Source organism: Aquarana catesbeiana, linkage group LG05 (assembly GCF_042186555.1).
Source record: "Aquarana catesbeiana isolate 2022-GZ linkage group LG05, ASM4218655v1, whole genome shotgun sequence".
NCBI classification, from domain to species: Eukaryota; Metazoa; Chordata; class Amphibia; order Anura; family Ranidae; genus Aquarana; species Aquarana catesbeiana.
In genome coordinates this window covers 499,457,796-499,483,036 of record NC_133328.1, presented here as the reverse complement: position 1 = coordinate 499,483,036, position 25,241 = coordinate 499,457,796, and the positions used below count along the sequence as shown (strand labels likewise).

The window sequence follows — 25,241 nt, the reverse complement described above, 5'->3', positions numbered from 1 at the left end:
AATTTGCGTCCTTTTTTTCCCACAAATAGAGCTTTCTTTTGATGGTATGCCTCTGCGATTTTTATTTTTTGCGATATAAACGGAAAAAGACCGAAAATTTTGAAAAAGTTATTTTCTACTTTTTGTTATAAATTTTTTTTTTTAATACACTCAATTTTAGTCATACATTTAGGCCAAAATGTATTCAGCCACATGTCTTTGGTAAAAAAGTGTCAATAAGCGTATATTGGTTTGCGCAAAAGTTATAGCGTCTACAAACTATTGTACATTTTCTGGAATATACGCAGCTTTTAGTTTGACTGCCTATCTCATTTCTTGAGGTTCTAAAATGGCAGGGCAGTACAAACCCCCCAAAATGACCCAATTTTGGAAAGTAGACACTCCAATGAAATTGCTGAGAGGCATGTTGAGCCCATTGAATATTTTATATTTTGCCACAAGTGACGGGAAAATTACAATTTTTTTGCACAAAGTTGTCACTAAATGATCTTTGCTCAAACATGCCATGGGCATATGTGAAATGACACCCCAAAATACATTCTGTTGCTCCCCTTGAGTATGGGGATACCACGTGTGACACTTTTTGGGAGCCTAGCCGTGTACAGGACCCCGAAAACCAAGCACCGCCTTCAGGCTTTCTAAGGGCGTAAAATGGTGATTTCACTTCCTTACCACCTATCACAGTTTTGGAGGCCCTGAAATATCAAGATAGCACAAATCCCCCACAAAGTACCCCATTTTGAATATTGGACATGTTTGAACAATATATCATTTAGTGACAACTTTGTGTAAAAAAAATATTTAAAAAAAAGAGATTTTCCTGAAACTTGTGGTAAAATATAGAATATTCCATGGACTTAACATGCCTATCGGCAAATAGCTTGGGGTGTCTACTGTCCAAAAAGGGGTCATTTGAGGGGGGGGGGGGGGGTTTGAGCTGTCCTGGCATTTTATGCACAAGATTTAGAAGCTTATGTCACACATCACCCACCCTTCTAACCACTTGAAGACAAAGCCCTTTCTGTATTTGCGCAGCATTTTTTCAAACACAATTTCTTTGGAAAAAACACACTTTTTAAAAATTTTAATGCTCTAAAACACATTATATATTGCCCAAATGTTTGATGGAATAAAAAAGATAATCTTATGCTGAGTACATGGATACCAAACACGACATGCTTAAAAATTGCGCACAAACGCGCAGCAGCGACAAACTTTATACATTTTTAAAATAATTTACAGGTTACCATTTTAGATTTACAGAGGAGGTTTACTGCTAAAATTACTGCCCTCGATCTGACCTTCGCGGTGATATCTCACATGCATGGTGCAATTGCTGTTTACATATGACACCAGACCGATGCTTGCGTTCGCCTTTACGCGTGAGCACGGGGGACAGGGGTGCTTTTTTATTTATTTATTTTGCTTTTTTATTTTTAAACTGTTCCTTTCATTTTTTTTCTTTTTTTTTTTTTTTTCTTATTGTTCTCCGGGAATGTAAATATCCCCTTTTGATAGCAATAGGTAGTGACAGGTAGCCTAAGTCATGAAATGCTCGTAGTCTCCGGTTCCCTGTTGGGACAGGAGAGCACGAGAAAACCATGGAAGACGGTGGGAGGGGGGGGATGTTCCCTCCCACTGTTTGTAAAAGCGGTCTAAAGTATAATCGGTGCTAACATGCTCCTAGCTAACACTGCTTATCACAGACCAGGAGTTAACACTACACTATTTATTAAACAGACTCAATGCAGGAGTAAAAATCTGCCGTGTTAGAGAATGTTAAGAGAACAGTGATAATGCAAGAATTAACACCGTTTATTAAACGCACACCCTAGAGAGTGACATTTTTGCCCAGTCTCAAGTAATTTTGCAGACTCTAACAGGTTTTCTTCTAAGATTGCCCTGTATTTGGCTCCATCCATCTTCCCATAAACTCTTACCAGCTTCACTGTCGCTGCTGAAGAAAAGCATCCCCACAACATGATGCTACAACCACCATGTTTCACGGTGGGGATGGTGTGTTCAGGGCGATGTGCAATGTTAGTTGTCCGCCACACATAGCGTTTTGCTTTTAGGCCAAAAAGTTTAATTTTGGTCTCATCTGAGCAGAGCACCTTCTTCCACGTTTGCTGTGTCCCCGCATGGCTTCTCGCTAACTGCAAACGGGGCTTCTTATGGCCTTCTTTCAATAATGGCTTTTTTCTTGCCACTCTTCCATAAAGGCCAGATTTGTGGAGTGCATGACTAATAGTTGTCCTGGGGACAGATTCTCCTACCTGAGCTGTGGATCTCTGCAGCTCCTCCAGCGTTACCATGGGCCTCTTGGCTGCTTCTCTGATTAATGCTCTCCCTGCCCAGCCTGTCAGTTTAGGTGGCAGGCCATGTCTTGGTAGGTTTGCAGTTGTGCCATAACCCTGCTTTACACTTCTCCACAACGTTATCCCTGACCTCTCTGATGTGCACCTTTGGCCTTCGTGATGCTGTTTGTTCACTAAGCTTCTCTAACAAACCTCTGTTGTGCTTCACAGAATAACTGTATTTATACTGAGATTAAATTACACACAGGTAGACTCTATTAATTAGGTGAATTCTGAAGGCAATTTTGTTACCACTAGATTTTAGCTAGGGGTATCAGAATAAAGGGGGCTGAATACAAATGCACGCCACTTTTCAGATATTTGATTGTAAAAAAAATTGAAAACCATTTATCATTTTCCTTCCACTTCACAATGTGCCACTTTGTGTTGGTCTATCACATAAAATCAATTTACATTTTTGGTTGTAGCATGACAAAATGTGGAAAATGTCAAGGGGTATGAATACTTTTACAAGACACTGTAAATGCTACAAAACTGAGCTAGGAGTGGGTTATGCCCGGATGAAGATTACTGTATTTTTGTGGCCAGTGTCTGTTCATCCAAAAGTGCCAGCATAATCCAAGTAGTCATGAATATAAAGTCATCTCTGTCTTGATGTATTCCAAGAAAAGGTTTTTTTACAGGTGAACCTAAAATCCAAATTTTGCTGCTGTGGGGTAGGATGATTTGCTACAGATTTAGACAAGGATGGAAACAGGTTGCTCTGGTGCAGACTGCATATAATTTTCATTAGCGAAGAAAGTTAGTGTTTTGAGTTTTATACATATGAATGCAAACACTGGACAGCTGCAACTTTCATCCAGCCTGAATGATGTACAAGGTGTTCCATCAGTTATGACTCCATTGACTCTGCAGGGCATCAACCTGGTATTTTTTGTCTTGCAGAAATCTTTCTCTGTTACTGCAATTTATCAGTCTGATTCTCTTTGTGCTTCCTGAAGGCTCAAGGAAGGGTAACGCAGCTTTCATATCTACCATTTTACAAAGTTTTACCACATGGATGTTCCAATTTGTTGTTGGCAAGCTTGGCAGGCTGCTGCAGCTTGAGGTTTCTCATCACAGGTGAACATTTGCTTTGCCCAAGGCTCACCCAACGCTCAACCTTGCGGTGCCTTGCGCCCCTTGTAACGGAGCAAGAACAGGCTCTAACACTGGTTTCAGCATCTGATTCTAGCTCTATATAAATCACACAACAAGTAAGCAGCCCATTTGAGTAAAGCCAAATCCTCTGCATCTGTCACATTTCCTCAGACAGATTACAGCCTTAATACAGCTATCTCCACCCAGGTCTTAAAAACGCCATGATCCTCCTACTCCCATTTCTCAACTGGAGTTTGATCCTGATATGAGTCCAGGAGGACACAGACACAAAAGGAAATGAAGAGGATATTGAGACAGTATTGGAGGAAGCTGCAGAAGATGTTTTCTCCCAGATTGTCACTGTACTGAAGAGGGAGCTTCAGACAACATGCTTGAAAATGCTGAAAAGCTTGTTGCTTCTGTCTGTAGAAGCCTTGGCATTGTGCAAGCCGGTTCTCCTCCCTCTTGTCTTTGTGTACAAACAGACCTACAAAACCCCGCAAAACATTCCCTGTTCATGAACAGATACAATGTGCAGTCTGTGGCGACTGGGTCTCACTGTTCTATTGAAGGTTTTTCTTCTTTCAAAGATTCTGCAGATGGAAAGTTTTAGGTGCTCTTAAAAGCTCTCTTTAATCTTGCCGACCCACCCCTGCAACCAGCCCTTGCTACCATTTTAGTATGTCAAACTGCAGCTAATTGGACTTGGACTAGAACAACGAACAACCAATGTGACCTTGTATTTCGGAGTTGTGCTGTTACATAGTAATTAACAGCAGTTCCATTTTTGTTTTTTTTTTTTAGTGTAGATTCCCTAGAACATGTCATGAGGCAAATTTCCAGAATGTATCTAATCTGCATTCGCATGTGCAGAACATTATGGCTAAAAGCTCGGACAGCAGACTGTGCCTGCAAAAGACGCCTCACATGTATGCCTTTCCAAGAAAGGTGTATGTTCATTGAGGCACTTGACCAATTAATCAAAGAGATCACAGGTGGAAAGGTTTTATTTCCACAGTGTAAGGTCCAAAACACCATCTCCTTCAGGAGCCCTTAGCTTTTCAAAACACAGAGCACCTGTCTGCTGTAACCAGGCTTTAACTTCAAAACTGAAGTTCAGCCCTTCTTATAGTTATAGCTATAAATTTGCTAAACCTACAGTATATTATATTAAACCATACATATGTGCATCATGTCCAACCAAAATCGAGTGTATAATCAATAAATTAAAAACATGTAACTTATTTAAAAGTATTTCTAATTTATTGATTTAAGTCTATATACAACCAAGGGGTGCTGGAGGTGCTTTTAACATTATAAACATCTGAAATTATATGACCATCTTAGAGATGAGGGGTCATTGGTCAGATTTGGTGAGTGCTGCTTCATTTGTATACACAGTGCACGGGGGTATCTGAAGGACTTGTTATGAACTGCCATATACTGTCATTGATCAAACAATGTAAGTTAATGTATGTGGAAGTTGATCTTGTGTTTATCACTGAAAAGTTTATATATGCACTAGTGTGGTTATTTAAATATGTACTTTTAATTTATTGATTTACCTGTTTATAATGGGGTCTGATGCACATACTGTAAGCACGATCTAATATAATTTAAGTTTAGCTAGTACACTTTATCCTGTAGCTCTAGCTAATCCCCTGGTCCTAGTTCAGGCTAATTTACGCCTTCCCTCCAGTGCACAATCCTACCTCTTCTGCTCAAGAAGATAAAGCAAGAGAGAAAGACGGTGGTACTAATTTGACCAAACTGGCTCAGAAGAACCCGATACACAAGCTTACTCAGACTTCTAGATCCCTGAAAAACTGGCTATAAATGCTATATCAAGGCCATTTATTTATTTATTTTATTTATTTCAGGTACTTATATAGCGCCATCAATTTACGCAGCGCTTTACATATACATTGTACATTCACATCAGTCCCTACCCTCAAGGAGCTTACAATCTAAGGTCCCTAACTCACATTCATACATACTAGGGACAATTTAGGCAGGATCCAATTAACCTAACAGCATGTCTTTGGAGTGTGGGAGGAAACCGGAGTACCCGGAGGAAACCCACGCAGGCACAGGGAGAACATGCAAACTCCAGGCAGGTAGTGTCATGGTCGGGATTCGAACCAGTGACCCTTCTTACTGCTAGGCGAGAGTGCTACCACTACACCACTGTGCCGCCCATAAGGCCATCTATTCCATTCTGCTTCTCTCAGGCTTTAATTGTATGGTTGTTGAAACCCAGTTAATTCGAGAGGGGTGTCTGAGTCTGTGATTCCTATTTTGCTAAAAGCATGAAAAGCCTCTTCCTGGAGGACAGATTTTTTTTTTTTTTTGCGTGGTGTGAGCACAGGAACTTCAATCCCAGAGATTACTCTGCACTTCGCATTCTGGCCTTCCGGCATCAGATCTTGTGCAGAAATTGGCCTTAAAAACTCATAAAGGTTGGGTCTTGGCCTTAGCCATTCTTTTTCAAAGGCCTCTGGCTTTGCTTTCCCTTGTAAGCACCTTCCTCATACTTCACAATTAAAAGGTTGTCTTATGTCCAAGGCCATCCTGCCGGTGGCACAATCAGATCTATGGGCCGCAGTACTGGTGTCCACCAGCGGGTGTCTCCCGGCAGTCTGTAGCCGACATCATCTCCTGCAATCAGGCGTCACCTGAGACTGATTGCAGGAGATATATATATATATATATATATATATATATATATCCGGCAGATGCTGCACACATTTCCCTTGGTATTGTTCCTTGAGCCCTGAACTGTGTTCGCTAGCCTGTGATCCTGACCCTGTATCCTGTTATTCTGCTATCCTGTTTTCCTGTGACCCTGTATGCTTTCCTGGACCCCTGCCCTGCAGCCTGATTCCTCCACCTGTTCCCCCCGTCTCCTGTTACTCTCTCCCTGTCCTGTCTTGTTCCCAGCCCAATCTGCTTGTTTGTTGTGTGTCACTGGTGTTGGTTGCTTGTTTATCACCGTTTCTCATATTGGAGGTGCGTTTACTTTTGTTTATTTACTTATAATAAATTATATTATTTTCACTTTACATGTGTTTGGTTCACTCTGTTGCAGTCCACACAGTTCTGGTCGCACCAGTCCATGACATATCCTTTTTTCCAGAAGTGGTCTCAGCATTCCACCTCAATAAGGACATTGTCCTCCCATCCTTATGCCCTGGTCCCAAGCATTCATAGGAAATCTCTCTACATTGCCTGGACATAGTCAGAGGCATTAGAGCAGAGGTGTCAAACTTAATTTAATCGCTGGCCACATCAGCAGTATGGTTGCTCTCAAGGGGGCGGTCGTATCAGGGTTTACTCTGCGTACAGAGTGCATGGTTCAGGGGTGCTCTATGTACACAGTGCAGTTCTAGGGGTGCCCTATGCACAGAGTGCAGAGTTCAGGGGTGTACTGTGTACAGAATGCAGGGTTTAGGCGTGCACAGTGTGCAACCCCAGCTGCCAGTGTCCAATCACCTAAAGGTAAAAACCCATAACCTATGATGTATGAATAATTTTTTGGCTGTGTCCTGTACTGTACTCAAAGATATGGAATTTACAGGCAAGTCAAAAATAAAAAAAAAATGTATTGCTCCTTAATTTTATTTGACATATTTTAATTTCAAACACACAAACTAGTTTTTTTTTTTTTTGCTCTAATCCATTTATTTTTGTTTGTTCTACTCCATTTCAGAGATGATGAAAGGCAGCGAGTATGTCTAGATATCATATACAAGATGTTACCCAAACTGAAACCTACAGAGCTACGAGACCTTCTGCCTTCTGTCACTGCATTTAGCTCACACACTTTTCCTGTTTGTCGTGAACGAATGTATGACATTCTCATGTGGATATACGATAACTACAGGTAAAGACCTACGTTTGACTCTGTTTATACCCAATTATCTTTTCTTAGAAAGATCATCCGATTGGGGCAGGTTACAGAGACCCTGTCTCCAGACCTTTCATTTCAACAAAATCTTACCATAATATTAAATTAAAATGTAACATATTTTAGGTCTCTTTACCTGTAAAAGCCCCCCTTGCGCAAGCATCTAAAAGTCAGGAGACTGCCGTTGGGCACTGCCATCTTAGATATGATGTTAGCAGTCCTAGCAGGCTGAAATGGCTCCTTATAGTATTCCCCTTTGCTCTCCCTAGAAGCTACATAAGTGGTGCAGGGAGAGGTAGAGGAGCTGGGCTGGCACGGAGTGTAAATGTACACTGCCAGAAAAGCAGACCGCTATTACATAAAAGGAGGGAGGAGGCTGTGCTAGGAAACTGATTCTTTCTTGGATGGGGGTGGAATTATTATGGGATGCCCACTTGACTGGAACAAAAGTCTCTTTAGGGACACTTCCAACTATATACAGTCCATACACAGCTCCTCTTCCTCCAGCACATCACTTGCTTGCAGCACAAAAATCACAGATCCAGCTGGCACACTGTTAAATGATCTGACAAAGGCCACAGTCAGATAAAGCAAATGCCCTTTATAGGCAGGAACCTCGGGCCCCTTTGGTGTATAGGAAAAGTCCCAGTGTCCAGCTACATTTCCTGTGGCTATTGATCCCAGCACCACCTATTCAGGCACTGCCAGCCCACCTGGCTACTTCCCACAGTTCTCCCAGACTGCCACAACTGAGTAACTGGTACCTGTTCCCGTCACCTACAAAGGCAATTGCCTACTAGGTTACTCTTACAAGAGAAATTAAAGGTATATGTTTTAATCTGTGACCTATATTGAGCAATGTGCTAGTGTGGCTCTATTTTTCGTGCTACTGGAATATCCAACACCTGCTTCTGAAGTATTCGTGCAAAAGGTGATGCTAGTCTTATCAATTCATCTAATACAAACAGTATTCATTCCTAGAGATACGTACTTGTGCAAATTCATATATAATGGTAAGTGATAGTGTATTAATTATAATATTCCGAAAAATATCTAAAGCAAAATCCAGTAAAAAGTATCAAAAAAGGGGGGTAAAAAAATATAATAAAAATTACTAAAATGATTATTATATAAATAACCAAGTCCAATCTTAAATAGTGCAAAACCTTGCAAATTAGAAAGTGACTTGTGCTTTTCCAAAGTGATTCGTGCCTAGATTCATCCACCAGTGTACAAAGGATCAGGTGACTTCCGTGCTCCCCTTCAGTTCCCCACTCACCATATTCTAGCAACCCTTTAGGGGTAAGACGCGTATACGAAGTATAATGGCTGTATCCAGAGCGTGCACCTCCACCTTTGGCTCGACGGACACTGGGGTATTCTGATTCCTCAAACCCCTCCTGGGGTGGATCTCTTTCGCTGTAAGAGGCGGTTCACACAGGGGCAGCACGACTTGCAGCGCGACTCACAGAGGCGACCTGCACACTTCAGCGGTGACTTGCAAAATGACTTCTGTATAGAAGTCAATGCAAGTTGCCTGAAGTCGCCCCAAAAGTAGTACAGGAACCTTTTTCTAAGTCGGAGCGACTTGAGTCGCTCCTATTAGAACGGTTTCATTGTACAGAATGGAACGGGACCTCACAGTGTAAATCCGGATGGTTATTTATTAACAAAAAGTTTTTTAAAATATAAAAGCAAATTGGTATTCAAAAACCTTTAAAAAACTTTAAAAAAAACCATTTTAACCGCTTCAGCCCCAGAAGATTTTACCCCCTTCCTGACCAGAGCACTTTTTGCGATTCGGCACTGCATCGCTTTAAACTGACAATTGCGCGGCCGTGCGACAATGCACCCAAACAAAATTGACATCCTTTTTTTCCCACAAATAGAGCTTTCTTTTGGTGGTATTTGATCACCTCTGCATTTTTTTATTTTTTCCGCTATAAACAAAAAAAGAGCGACAATTGTGAAAAAAAAAATCAAAATTTTTTACTTTTTGCTATAATAAATATCCCCCAAAAATATATAAAAAAAACAAATTTTTTCCTCAGTTTAGGCCGATATGTTGTATTCTACAAATTTTTGGTAAAAAAATTTGCAATAAGCGTATATTGATTGGTTTGCGCAAAAGTTATAGCGTCTACAAAATAGGGGATAGTTTTATGGCATTTTTATTATTAATTTTTTTAATTAGTAATGGCAGTTATCTGCGATTTTTATCGTGACTGCGACATTATGGCGGACACATCGAACACTTTTGACACTATTTTGGGAACATTGTCATACAGTGATCAGTGCTATAAAAATGCACTGATTACTGTGTAAATGACACTGGCAGGGAAGGGGTTAAACACTAGGGGGCAATCAAGGGGTTAAGTGTGTCCTAGGGAGTGATTCTAACTGGGGGGGGCTACCACTGACATGACAGCGATCACTGCTCACGATCACAGGGAGCAGTGATCTCTATCATGTCACAAGGTAGAACGGGGAAATGCCTTGTTTACATAGACATCTTCCCGTTCTGCGGCTCCGTGACACGATCGCGGGACACTGGCAGACATCGAGTTCGCGGGCACGGTCACGGTGTATGCGGCGCGCGCTCGCCCGCTAGCCCCGCCAATTAAAGGGGACCTACAGATACGCTCATTTGCCCACCACTGCCATTGTGCTGACGTATATTGGCGTGCAGCGGTCGGCAAGTGGTTAAACTTTTTTAATAAATAACCATCCGGATTTACACTGAGGTCCCGTTTGTTTGGTTTATGAGGATAACCCTGTATTTTTGCCACGGAAGAAGCGAGCATTACAGCGAGAGAGATCCACTTGAGGAGGGGTTTGAGGGATCAGAATACACCAGTGTCCGTTGAGCCAAAAGGTGGAGGCGCCCGTTTACAGTATACTTAGTATACGCATCTTACCCCTGCAGGGGTGCCAGAATCTGGTGAGTGGGGAACTGAAGGGGGAGCACAGAAGTCACCTGATCCTTTTTACACTGGTGGATGAATCTAGGCATGAAATACTTTGGAAAAGCACAAGTCACTTTCTAATCTGCAACGTTTTGCACTATTTAAGATTGGACTTTATAATATAAATAACCATTTTTTCAATAATCATTTTAGTAATTTTTTTATTATATATTTTTTACCCCCTATTTTTTTATACTTTTTACTGGATTTTGCTTTGGATATTTTTCCTAATATTATAATTAATACACTATCACTTACTATTATATATGAATTTGCACAGGTAGGTATCTCTAGGAATGAATACTGTTTGTATTAGATGAATTGATAAGACTAGCATCACCTTTTGCACGATTACTTCAGAAGCAGGTGTTGGATATTAAGTTTCCATTAGCACGAAAAATAGAGCCACACTAGCACTTTGCTCAATATAGGTCACAGGTTAAAACATATACCTTTTAATTTCTCTTGTAAGAGTTACCTAGTGAGCAATTGCCTTTGTAGGTGACGGGAACAGGTACCAGTTACTCGGTTGCATAATCACCTGGGAAGAGTGACTGACTGTGTGGAGTCGCCCTTCGGGTGATGTAACACTCTATAGTAAAAAAAAACTCACCCATTATACACTCACTTGGAGGAGTGAGATATTGGAGAGGATCACTCTTCAGGTGATAGGCAGCGCCTATAAAAATATGTTTAAGAACTTTGCCGTGATTTGTACCAGTATCATAATTTTAGTATAATTTTAAACATGACAAATTACAGAATAAAATGTACACTTTTTATCTGCAGTTACACTATTTTTTTTCTACATTCTGTTAAAAAGAAAAAAAGAAAACCATACAATTGTGGAATCATTCACCTAAATGTGTATTTGTGTGTGATATATATATTCTGTTTATTTACTTTTATACAGGATAGTTTGGCAATAGTTTCTATGGTATTTTAGCAGTCTGAAAACCAATTGCTATACACTGTCCTGTTTTCATTTTGCCGAAATATGCTCAACTTTATTATACATGTCATGTTCCAGAGATCTAGAAAGCCAGTTGGATAATGATTCACAGAATATTTTCATCATGGCTAAAGAAGCATTACTGGAAGGACTGGTGGATGAAAATGCAGAACTACGGTAAGTTTAATTCTGTCCATTACTACTGCCCATTAATAATACACATGAATGCATTTCTTTTGGGTAAATAAAACCTTTTTTATTTTGGATAGCGTGGAGTAGGGTTAGACCCTCTGTCAAGTATGTATAGCTCTCTGTGTACCCATTATACTGGTGATTATTGTAACCAATAAAGTGAGGGGAAAACCAAAAATTAGGAGTTGTCCCTAGAAAAACTTCAATGTGGACGCCTGTTCTGTAGACTAAGACGAAATCTCGGCTCACCTTGGGAGATTTCCTCTAACTTTCTGTTGTTTTTCCAGGACAGGAAGTGAAGGAAACACAGACAGCAAAACAAAAACTGGCAGGGGTTTTAACCCTTCCATATTCTGTTGAAATCTAAAAATACAGTACATACACATGAAATCAGATTTTCAATCACCTTTTTTTCCCCAGATATAACAGCCACCTAAAGGTTTCACTTATTTGGATTATTACGATTCCCTTCAATGAGCAAAAGTAGTAAAAAATGTTTTTTTACATGTGAGTTTTACCATACATGCTCGTCACTCTATGTAATTTTCATATTACATAATGACTGCATTTCTTGAAAGATTTGGGCTATGTACTATGAGGAAGCCATGTGTTTTTTTCAAAAGTTTCCTTTTTTTTAAATTTTATCCCTTTGCCATGGGTTCAGCAACAATAGGCTATCTCTATCAAATGCAAGGCATTTATCCTAATCATACTGTACTGGACAGCAGTTATAGACAGTGGGTTATATGTTGCTACCTTCAGGTGATTGGGCACTGGAAAAAGCTTTGGAGGGAACGCTCCTAGTGCACTCATATATAGCCTGCCTACTCCATGGGACCCCCCCCCCTTTTTTTTTTTTGTTAATGTTCTTAGGGATTTACATCTTTTTCCTCTGGGGAAATTTTCGAAACTTTTTTTTTAATTGCCGTATTTTTTTTTTTTTTTAACATTAAAGTTTATTCTTATTGAACAGAACAAAAATACAACAGGACAGTGGTACATTCTTATCAGGTCTCTCATACAGTGCATATAAAAGCAAGATCGACATGGTATTACATTTCCATCTAGTATAACAATACCCGCTTGCCCCACCTATGTAGGGCCCAGAGCCAAGAAACCCCTGAAGGGGGAGTCTAATCCACATTAATTATAGTATATTGGAGATATCTGTGGGGGGGGAATGGAGGGGGGGCGCCTTCCAAGCTCCCCACCACAGCAGAACTCAATTATTCAATTATACATTCAGTGCCTGATTCCACAACCTACTCCAGTGACAATTAACCCATACCTTCTCAAACTTTTTGGGGCAATTGCGCCCTGCATATGTTAATTTATATAGCGGCAGAGCCGCTTCCACCAGAGATCTCCACTGTTGGACCTATGGCAGGAAGGGGTCACTCCACTTCTGTAAAATCGCTTTCCTGGCATAAAAAGCTGTGTAAAATACAAACAATTTTTTTGATTGGGTAGTCCCAAGTGTATCTACAATACCCAGGAGTAATGGTATTGGGTCTCTTGGTACATGCAGGCTGCCAATTGAGTTAATATCTGTAAGCACCTTCTCCCAGAAGGACTGGATTCGTGGGCAGGACCAAGTTACGTGGATGAAAGGAACCCATCTCTGTTTCACACTTGGGGCATATCGAGCTCCTGGTGGGGTAAATCTTAGCTAAACATTCTGGTGTGTAATGTGCTCGGTGCATAAATTTAAGTTGGATGTACCTGTCCCTCGCGGAGATCATGAGGGGAAGGTACTGCTGGATGCCCTCCTCCCAGTCATCAGCAAGAGCCGGCACGTCCGTCTGCCACACATAAAATAGTTTGGTCACCTTGAAGGTGTCCAGTCCCACAAAGTCAGAGTACAGGGTCGATAGTGGTTTAATACCCTCCTTCAAACCCAGCGTGTACTCAGCCCTTCTGGTTGTAAGGGTGACAGGAATGGGGAACTGAGCTAGGTAGGCATGACGGAGCTGTAAATAACGAAAAAACATGCCATTAGGGACCCCTCAATCCCTCTTCAGAGTATCAAATGTGCACAGGCCAGATGCCGAAGTAATGTCAGCCAACATTTTGACACTATATCGGGCCCACAACATTGGGTCCGGGATGGATCGAAAGCGTGGCAATCTTGGGTTTCCCCAGAGAGGAGTCTGCGGGGACCAACTATTAGGTTGCTCAATCTTTGACCTTACCGTCTCCCAAACCCTGAGCGTGGTGCGCATTGAGGGAGTGATGTGTGGACTAGATCTTGTGCCTCGGTGTATGAGATTCCTCAGTTCTTGGTAGGAGCCCAACAACACCGCCTCTAATGTAGCCGCAGGGTTGGCCGGCTCCTTTGACATATAACATAGATTGATGCGCTCTGATACAAAGTTCAATCACTGTGAGAAAAGAATTTTTTGTGTTAAAAAACCAATGTAAAAAAAATTGCTACCAAATCGCTAAAAAATCGCATACATATAAAATCGCAAATATATGAAAATATCGCAAATATTTAAAAACTGTGTTCCTCCAGTTATACAAATCCACTGGAAGTGGTGCGATATCTCCAAAGTAAACTAAGCAACAATTGTGTATAGATATACTAAAAATGCGTTTGCAAATAGTAATCAATCCAAATTAGTGCCAATAAATAAATAAATTAGATATATTCCCTGTGATAAGTGTTGAATCCTCCATAATAAAAAAATAAATGATTCTTATAAAGGTGCAATATATATATATATATATATATATATATATATATATATATATATATATATATATACAATTGATGAGTATAAATAGTGCCAATAGAATCTGATTAAATATAGATGATTAAATTCATGAGATAGGATAAGTAACAGTAGTACTGCAGTACTTATTTGTACTTATTTGTTCACCCTCTGAGCTATTTCTTTCACAGCCACAATGAATGGTAATTTTTCTCAGTATCAAGTGGTTTTATGTAACATAAACAAAGAGAGAAAACATTGCGGAATATTGTTACAATAAAAGTTCACAGGCAAAACAGCACAGTGATACACTCACGTGTGCCTGACTTGTTTTAGGCATGCAGATAAGCAGATAGGCAGATCTCAGCTGGCTTGTAAGGACAAGGCTTGCTACGCATACAATGCTTGATACAATGTATTCAGCAGACTGTGTCCTAGGCTCCTCCCACGCATTGCATCACTGACACGTGACTTTCTCAAGGCTAAGTTAGTTTAAGTCTCTTTGTTTATTTTTTTATTTTGTTTATTTTACATAAAACCACTTGATACTGAGAAAATGACCATTCATTGTGGCTGTGGAAGAAATAGCTCAGAGGGTGAACAAATAAGTACTGCAGGAATCCAGATATCCCAGATTACTGAGGATTGAACTGTCGCCTGTTACTTATCCTATCTCATGAATTTAATCATCTATATTTAATCAGATTCTATTGGCACTATTTATCTATTTATACTCATCAATTGTATATATATTGCACCTTTATAAGCATCATTTATTTATTTTTTATTATGGAGGATTCAACACTTATCACAGGGAATATATCTAATTTATTTATTTATTGGCACTAATTTGGATTGATTACTATTTGCAAATGCATTTTTAGTATATCTATACACAATTGTTGCTTAGTTTACTTTGGAGAGATCGCACCACTTCCAGTGGATTTGTATAACTGAAGGAACACAGTTTTTAAATATTTGCGATTTTTTCATATATTTGCGATTTTATATATATGCGATTTTTTAGCGATTTGGTAGCAATTTTTTTCACCCTGGTTTTTTAGCACAAAAAATTATTTTCTCACATTGATTGAACTTTGTATCAGAGTGCATCAATCTATGTTATATGTTTTAATTTTTAGGGGACTCTGACCACTATATAATAGCAGCTTCATATCATTGTCAATCTAACAATTTTTATTTTGCACGTGCATTCACATATATTTGAGTTACACTTATTTGATTGTATATGTCACGCTAGAACATTATTGCGCTTGGTGTTTTTTGTTTATTTATGGCTCCTTTAATAAAGAGAAAAACACATGTGGGAGAGACGCATGCGCTGCACACCCCAAAACAATAATAGTAAAAAATGGACAGTTTCCCCGGTGGGGCGTTAGACAGCAATATCTTGAAATCCAGAATAATAAAAAAAAAAAAAAAAATGTATAACCAGTAAGTGCTTTTATTGAACCATGAACAATTGTAATGTTATAATTCAATTGGCATTACAACATAGAGCGCTGGCCAAATAGTACAATACATATTCCACAATATAAAGTCGACACATCTTTACACAAAATTATATACAGTCATACATTTCCGGGCTGTTGACGGTATAAATCCCTGATGCGTTTCGACCTGTGTACGGTCATCATCAGGAGGATAGTTGGTTCTATAAAATACATTGAATATCTTCAAAATTTAAGAACATGTCATCATGAATCTCAATTGTAAGGTTAATAATGGTAGTATATTTACCGCTGAAAAGTAGAGGGAATAATCCTTTGGCCAGTAAAAGCCGTAAATGGATCCGGGGGGCCCCCATATTCGCCCCTGTCTCCCCAGAGCGCATGAGTCCAGCCCAAGGGGCTTGCAAGGAGCCACATAGACGCCCTCCAGGGGAAGGAGAAGTCAGCAGCTGCGACAAATACCCAATAAGTCAAAATGATTCTCAGCACATTGTCAAGAGTATGAAGTGTATGGGCTAACTGCAATCCTAGTGATCAATATATATTGATCTGGTGTCCTAAGGTTTCATGATTGTAATTAATTATATAGAAGGTGGCACAACCATAAAAGAAATGGTTGTATAGTTATAGGGTTGTTTGAGTGGTGTGGTGTGTAAACACAGGTGAGTGGGAAGTGATATGTGGTACTAGGAATATGAAAAACCCTTTGAGTGATAAAGTAAAATTAAATGGATGGCCAGCACAATGCTGACTACAGTGCCATGTCCAGGTGAATGAAATGAGTGTGTAGTGTCAGCCAACACATGGTGGAATAAAAGTGAAAAACAAGTCAAGAGGAGAGTGTGTGAATGAATAAAACCAAATGAAACAATCAAAAACATGTGTGAAAGATCTAATCTGATTATAGGAATAGGAGTATGAGTGTAGTGTTGTGATATTAGAGGAGTAGGAATATATGTATAGTATAATAATTTACCTTGTGCCACAGTGTGGCTGATGTAGTATGGTAAAGTTTGACTTGTATGAACCAAATTGCAATGAAGCAAAAAAGGTAAAAAGCTGGAGCCAAAAAAGGAATTTGTGCAGTGCCATCCATTACGGTCTGCGTGGAGTCATAGTAAGACTCACAGGCAGCCGATCATGGATATATGCCTAAAGTAGGCAATTAATTGAGTAGGCACAGGTGCTGATCTCCTCCCCCCCAGAGTGAGCAGCCCACATGTGACTCCCCCGGCATCCCTGTAGGCAAAAAAAAAAAAAGAAAACACCGGCAGCTGCCGTCAACTCCGCCGCAAACCGCGAGATGTCGCGGCGCAGTGCACACGCCAAAGTAACTCGCACATGCGCACCTCGCCACGGCTCATCCGGAGGTGATCAAGGGATGCCGCCGGCAGAGTGAAGCTCACGTCGGCGGACGATGGATACAAACGTCCGTCAATCAGAGCATGGGGGGGAGAGCTCAGATCCTGCATCACCCCCACATTCTCACCCTGCCGGGAAGCCTTTAATTGGACCTTTTTGGTAGCAATTTTTTTCACCCTGGTTTTTTAGCACAAAAAATTATTTTCTCACATTGATTAAACTTTGTATCAGAGTGCATCAATCTATGTTATATGTTTTAATTTTTAGGGGACTCTGACCACTATATAATTGATAGCAGCTTCATATCATTGTCAATCTAACAATTTTTATTTTGCACGTGCATTCACATATATTTGAGTTACACTTATTTGATTGTATATGTCACGCTAGAACATTATTGCGCTTGGTGTTTTTTGTTTATTTATGGCTCCTTTGACAGCCACCACCTGACCGTCACTAGGACCGCCGCCCAGTAGTATTTGACAAAACATGGCATCGCTAGGCCACCCAGGGTAATCGGTAGTTGAAGAGTAGTTTTGGCTATTTTTGGGGTGACACCATTCCATACAAAGGAAAGAAGCATACTGTGCAATTTGGCAAAAAAGGTGCGTGGTATCGGGACTGGGGTTTTTTCTAAAAAGGTAAACAAATTTAGGAAGAACAGACATTTTGATTAAATTAACCCTACCCACCGGTGTAAGGGGCAATGTCTTCCACACTGCGCATTTCTGTTTCAGGAGGGACATCACCGGAGTCAGGTTCAGGGGAATAAATTGTGCAACGTCCTTGTGTATATTAACACCTAAATATTTAAATTGTGAGACCTTCTGTAGGGGTGTATCAGGTGGTGATACGTCGTCTACAGAATGTAGTGCAAAAAGAACCGATTTCCCCCAGTTGATCCGTATGCCTGAGTATGTGCCAAATACGTCAATGAGTGGAAGAGCCTCCCTCAGCGACGTTTCTGCGCTGCAAAGATACAGGAGGGTATCGTCCGCATATAGGGAGATTTTTTTTCTTCTACCTGTCCTATTGTTATGCCACGAACCTGCAGCGAGGAGCGGAGCAGAATCACCATTGGCTCAATTGCCAGTGCAAAAAGGGCTGGGGATAGTGGGCACCCCTGCCTGGTGCCCCTGTGGAGATCAAATTTGGGTGAAAGGACCGAACCCGTGCATACCCTTGTGCTTGGGGATGTGTAGAGAGTCTGCACCCAGGCGATGAAATTGGGGCCAAAACCGAACTGCTGCCGGACCTCCCATAAATACCCCCACTCTACCGAGTCAAATGCTTTTTCAGCATCCAGAGAGGCCACCGCTTCTGACCCGTTCAGGTGATACCCAGAACCGTGTACAACCTCCGCAGGTTTATATCCATCCCCTTGCCTGGCATGAATCCAGTTTGGTCTTCATGGACCACAGTCTGGATGACCTGATTTAGTCGTTTAGCCATAGATCTTGGTGAGGATCTTGGCGTCCATATTAAGCAAGGAGATAGGACGGTATGAGGTACACAGCTCTGGGTCCTTGCCTGGCTTTAGTATGACCGCATCAGCCATCGAGGCTGGCAGGGTCCTATCACGCAGGGATTTGATTATCATTTCATGTAGTTTGGGCGTCAGTTGTTCACTGTATTGCTTATAAAATTCTGTAGGAATCCCATCTATCCCCGGTGTTTTCCCTGCCTGCATTTCACCCAAAGCCTGTTGAACCTCTTCTATTGTTATGGTACTGTCAAGGTGTTCTCGTGCAATGGCATTAAGAGTGGGAAAATTAATCTGGTCTAAGAAAGATGCAAGTTCATCTTGAAAATACCCCACCCTGGATGAGTATAGATCACCATAATAGAAGGCAAAACGGGCATTGATGGCCATGGGATCTACAATAACTACCCCTGCGGCATCCTTTATCCGGGCTATAGAGGAAACTGGTTGTTGCTCTTTAGCCAGCCAGGCCAGTAGCCTACCGGTTTTTCCCCCTGCTCAAAAATGTGCTGCGTTTGTGCCAGTTGGTGTTTTTTTGCTTTGGACACCCTAGGAAGCATTACCTCCCGATATGCAGATTGCATATCTAGGTAAGTGATTGGATTACGGGAGAGGACATATTGTGATTCCAGCGTCTGCACCTTAGCCTCAGCTTCTGCTATGGTGATAGCTGCATCTTTCCTAGCTCGGGAGATAGAAGATTGGTAACATCCCCTGATATAAGCCTTAAATTCATCCCAGGTGATACCGACAGAGGCAGTCCCTGTATTAGCTAACCAGTATTCATTTGTGTGTTTGGGAATTTCTATCTCAATTGTGGGATCAGAGATCCAGTAGCGTGAGAGTCGCCAAAGTCTCTCGGGGGGGTACGAGTCCTAAAGCTGCACATCACGGGGGCATGATCCGATATACCTCCAAGGAGCACATCTACCTCATGCACCCGGGAGAGCAGGCCCCCGCTAACATATATCAAGTCAATGCGTGACATAGCCCGGTAAGATGTGGAATGGCAGGTATAGACCCTATCTGATCGGTGTCTCCATCGCCAGACATCTGTCAGGCAATACAGGGAAGCCCATTGCGATAAGGGAGAGTCCACACCGGTCCCCTGGGACAGTCTATCCAGGGACGGGTTTGGAGCCATATTAAAGTCCCCAGCGATAATAAGATTATCAGTGGGATAGGCAGAGAGGAGAGGAGTCAGGCACTTCAAAAAAGCAGCCATAGCCGACGGTGGTATGTATAACCCCACAATAACCATTTCAATAGTGTCAATAACTACATGTAGTAGCACGTACCTACCCTCCGGGTCCAACTTAACTTCCAGTAGCTTTATGTATTAGAACACTCACACCTCTGGCATGGCTGGAATGTGTTGCATGATAATAGTGTCCTACCCATGGTTTCTTAAAGTGGGGTTCCACCCAAAAAAACAAAAATACATGAAAAATCCTAAAACAAAAAAACATTTGGATATTTTTTTTTTTTAACTTGCCTCTAAATGCCTGTTGCTAGGGGGTCCCTCGTAGTCTGCCCCTTCCAGTGCCTGGGCTGGTGACATCACTTCCCCCTCGGCACAGGAAGGGCTCCGCTCTGCTCCCTCCCTCCTGTCAATCATCTGGGACCCATTACAGGTCCCACGTGACTGAGCGGCCAATCGCGGCGCCGCTCGCGCATGCGCAGTGGGTGCCAGGCTGTGAAGCCACAGCCCGGCGCCCACAGTTGCAATGCCGGCACCGCTGAACGGAGGGGGAGACGAGCGGGGCTTCGATCCCCCGCATCGCTGGACCCAGGGACAGGTAAGTGTCCAATTAAAATCAGCAGCTGCAGTATTTGTAGCTACTGACTTTTAAATTTTTTTTTTTTTTTTTTTTTACTGGACCCCCTGGGTGGAACTCCTCTTTAAGTCCAAGAACTTTACTACCCACCAGGTGGGTCTCTTGCAATATGCAGACATGGGGGAAATATTTTTTGACGTACGTGTGGACTAGCAAGCGTTTAATTCTGTCATTAAGTCCCTGGACGTTCCAAGAGAGTAGCTTCACATTAGCCATAGAGGAGTTCTCAAAATGTGAACGTCAGGGGAGTACAGGGGAGAAAGGGATAACCACCTCAAACAGCCGGTGGAGAAGCCCCTAGATCAATCACCAATTAGGCTGAAGAGATGGGCAGTTCCAGTAAATGTGGCGTAACGTGCCCCGGTCTTGGAGACATCTCCAGCAGTGATCTGAGGCCAATGAGTATATAGCATGCAGGCGAGATGGTGTCATGTACCAAAAGAAAAGCACCTTTATATGTGTTCTCTTTATAGAGCATACATATAGAGCTCTTGGCTGCACCAGGACCATATAGTTTTCCATTGTTCATGGGATAATTCATCTCTAAGATGTTCCTCCCATTTACGCATGTAACTATGTTTCCCCATGGAAACCACGTCATAAGAGTTTAAAATGTTATATATGTCCGAGGTCAATCCTTTCTGTGAGGGACCCGATAAGATTAAACATTCAAATGGGGATGGCGTCGAGAATTTAAGGCTAGGGGTGAAGGTAAGTGCGTAATGCCGAACTTGGAGGTAACCAAAGAAAGCACTACGGGGAAGCTCATGTTTAATTCTAAGCTTGTCAAAGGATAATAAAACCCTAGTCACTGGATTCACTAAAATGTCCATAATGAAAAAGGTTCTTCTGCAACCATAGTGAAATCATCTGGTAAGTTAAGCTATCTGGTAGCTTAGGGTTGTAGAGGAAAGCCGTGACTATGGAGGTCTCAGATTGAAGAGGGGTGATGCGATTTAATTGTCTCAAGATAGTACGTAGCAAATTCATAGTATGCAGTAGGGAGGTGGAGGGAACATCAGCATTATGCCCCATACACACGGTCGGACTTTGTTCGGACATTCCGACAACAAAATCCTAGGATTTTTTCCGACGGATGTTGGCTCAAACTTGTCTTGCATACACACGGTCACACAAAGTTGTCGGAAAATCCGATCGTTCTAAACGCGGTGACGTAAAGCACGTACGTCGGGACTATAAACGGGGCAGTGGCCAATAGCTTTCATCTCTTTATTTATTCTGAGCATGCGTGGCACTTTGTCGGATTTGTGTACACACGATCGGAATTTCCGACAACGGATTTTGTTGTCGGAAAATTTTATATCCTGCTCTCAAACTTTGTGTGTCGGAAAATCCGATGGAAAATGTGTGATGGAGCCTACACACGGTCGAATTTTCCGACAACAAGGTCCTATCACACATTTTCCGTCGGAAAATCCGACCGTGTGTACGGGGCATTAGTGTTCCATAAAAAAAATGTTCGGGTGGATTGGGTTAACCACAGTTTGTCTATTTGGGTCCAGCGATTTTAGACCGGAAGGGTAACCCAGGAGGCTATAACTCTCAATTGAGCAGCATAATAGTAACGAAGGAGGTCTGGGAAAGCTAAGCCCCCTCTTTTCAAGAGGCATAAAGTATTGAGCGGGCTATTCAATGATGTTTATAATTTCACATGAAATTTAGAAGGTCCCTCTGAAGTTTTCTAACCTGTACAGATGGGATTGGCACTGGGAGAGTCTAAAAACAGTACAAGAGTTTAGGTAATATGGTCATTTTGACCAAGGCAATGTGTCCAAACCAAGAGACTGGATAGTGTCTCCATTTAGACAAAAGAGACTGGATAGACGAATAGAGGTCTGAAATTTGCTTCATTTTGGGATTCATATTGGGAAGTAAGGTACACACCCCAAATACTTAATGACATGGGATTTCCACGTATAGGTAAAATGTTCAGACTATGCACTTCTGAGTTAGGCATATTGATTGGAAGGGTCGATTTAGCGGAGTTTACCTCATAGCCCGATAAGGACCCAAATTCCTCCAAGAGTTTATGGAGATTAGGAAGGGTCGCGCGCGGTTGCGTTGGGGTTAGGAGCACGTCATCAGCAAATAATGAAACCTTAAAATCACGTCCCCTGACCATTATACTACTAATGTTGGGGTCCAGTCGGATCTGGGCCGCCAGAGGTTTGATACACAGGACAAAAAGCAATGGAGAGAGCGGACATACCTGCCTAGTCCCATTTGAGATGGGGAAGGAGGGAGATGCAGCAAAAGGTGTTTTGATAGAAGCAGATGGAGTTGCATATAGATGTCTGATCACCCTGAGGAGCGGCCTCCGAAAACCCAGATATTTAAGGGTTGAAAACATAAAAGGCCAGCTGAGCCGAAGGCTTTCCCAGCATCTAAACTGAGCAACAGCGCCTTCAGTGTTTTGTCTGTTATTATCATCTATTAAATTGATGACTCTTCTAGTGTTATCTCCTGCCTGATGTCCTGGAACAAAACCCACCTGATCTTTATGGATTAAGGAGGGGAGGATCTAATTTAAACGGAGGGATAGTAGGGGAGGGCCTCATTTAAACGGAGGGATAGTAGTTTTATAAAAATTTTCAGATCTGAATTCAATAAAGCTATAGGTCTAGAATTCCCACACAGTGTGTCTTTATCAGGCTTGGGTATGAACGTTAGATGAGAGGTCTGCATGTCCCACAGGATTTCATCCCTGCCCATGAATTCGTTATATAAGCGAGTCATATGTGAAAGTAGGCTGGCCAGAAAAGTCTTGTGATATTCATAAGGAAGGCCGTCCGGCCTGGGACTTTGCTATTTGGCAGGAGTTTCAAAGTCTCGGAAATCTCTTCAGTTATGGGAGAGTTGAGAGACTGTAATGCGATCAGTGAAACTTTCTTGGGTTGGTAAGTGCGGTATGGAGGGGTTATTGTAGATATCCGAGAACTAATCACAAAACAATTGGGCAATACGGTCGGGTGAGAATGAAGGGTCCCAGTAGGGGTCCCGAAGGGCCTGGGGGGCTGGGGCTGAGTTTGTTCTTGGAGTTTACACGCTAATAGGGTGTGGGCTTTGTTTCCCTTATCATAGTTTAGCTGATGCAATCTTTGAAGGGCTTTTTCAACCTTGCCTATGTCTATTCTCTTGAGGACTGCCCGTAGGCGTATAATTTCCCTTAGGAAACAAATTGAGGACGAAGATGTAAATCTGGATTCTAAGTCCCGAAGTCTCTGTGCGGTCTGCTGTCTCAGTTGCTTGGTGTTCTTCTTCCAGGCAGTTCAGATAGCTATACATTGTCCATGTATTAGTGTCTTGTGTGCCTCCCAGAGGGTTCCTGCGGAAATTTCTGGGGCACTATTCTCCACAAAGTACAATTTTAAAGAATTTTCTAACTCTGTCCTAGTTGCAACATCTTTCAGAAGAAAGTCATTAAGCCGCCAATGGCAGCGTTTTGATCTGAGAGTTTTCTAATTTGAGCTTCAAAAGGAGCAGGGTATGGTCCGACCAAGACATGGGCAGGATGTTTACATTAGCGAGTGCCCGCAGGGAGGGGGCGTTTATGAAAAAGTAGTCTAACACTGCATGCATACAAAATGGGTGGGAGTAGTGGGAATATTGACGCTCTGTTGGGTGAATCACATGCATCGAACAGAGCGAACTTGCGAGTGACCCGACAAAACTTTTGGGACTGTTTGAAGAGGCGTAGGGAAGAGATTTTTTTTTAGAAAGGAATGTCCTATCCAATGTCGGGGAGAATGGGAGGTTTAAGTCCCCTCCCACGACTGAGGAGTGTGTAGTTCTAAAGGCGGTTGTACACCTTAGTTACAAAGGACATCTGATTCACATTTGGAGCATAAATGTTAGAAAAAGTTAATTCAGATTGTTGCCATTTGCCACTAAGGTTCAGAAACTGACCTTGGGGATCAGAGTAGGAGGATGCGGTTGTGAATGGAGATCCTTTTTTAATCAAAATAGCCACCCCTGCTGTAGGAAAAGATCTAGATGCAAACACCAGAGTGCCTCTTTTATTAAAATGTGTTTCCTGTACAAATATTACCTCCACCCCAGAATCTTTAAAGCTCCTCAGTGTCAACTGCCTTCTAAAATTTGAGTTAAGACCATTAACATTATGTGAGTAAACCTGTACCATGATGAGGTCGGGGTGTGAGCAAGGAATATTGTGGAAACGTGTATTGGAGTGCAGTATACAGTGGGGATGGAAAGTATTCAGACCCCCTTAAATTTTTCACTCTTTGTTATATTGCAGCCATTTGCTAAAATCATTTAAGTTCATTTTTTTCCTCATTAATGTACACACAGCACGCCATATTGACAGAAAAACACAGAATTGTTGAAATTTTTGCAGATTTATTAAGCACTTGCCTACCAGGCCAATTCTGACATTTCTCTCCTACATGTAAAAATCATCATTTTTTTTCTAGAAAATTACATAAAACCCCCAAACATTATATATGTTTTTTTTTTTTTGCAAAGACCCTAGAGAATACAATGGCGGTTGTTGCAAATTTTTATCTCACACAGTATTTGAGCAGGAATTTTTCGTTTTGTGTTTTAAAAAAAAAACAAAACAGTAAAGTTAGCCCAATGTTTTTGCATATTGTGAAAGATGAAGTTACGCCGAGTAAATAGATACCTAACATGTCACGCTTCAAAATTGCACACGCTCGTGGAATGGCGCCAATGTTCGGTACTTACAAATCCCCATAGGCGACGCTTGAAATTTTTTTACTGGTTACATGTTTTGAGTTACAGAGGAGGTCTAGGAACAAAATGATTGCTCTCGCTCCAACGTTCTCGGCGATACCTCACATGTATGGCTTGAACACAGTTTTCATATGTGGGCGGGACTTACGTATGCGTTCGC

At 41.6% G+C, this 25,241-nt stretch overlaps 1 protein-coding gene across 2 annotated transcripts in view; it reads left to right on the top strand.

The window, feature by feature from the left end:
* PRKDC (protein kinase, DNA-activated, catalytic subunit) overlaps positions 1-25,241 on the top strand; it is a 712,087-nt gene that overhangs the window by 374,477 nt on the left and 312,369 nt on the right. For both annotated transcript variants that reach the window (XR_012244521.1, XM_073631567.1), the window contains exons 55-56: positions 7,168-7,341; positions 11,362-11,460. Coding sequence is in view for 1 of the 2 variants with exons in the window: in XM_073631567.1 (XP_073487668.1) it covers positions 7,168-7,341; positions 11,362-11,460 (273 nt within the window). In the remaining variant the exon portion in view is untranslated. The remainder of the gene's footprint in view (positions 1-7,167; positions 7,342-11,361; positions 11,461-25,241) is intronic.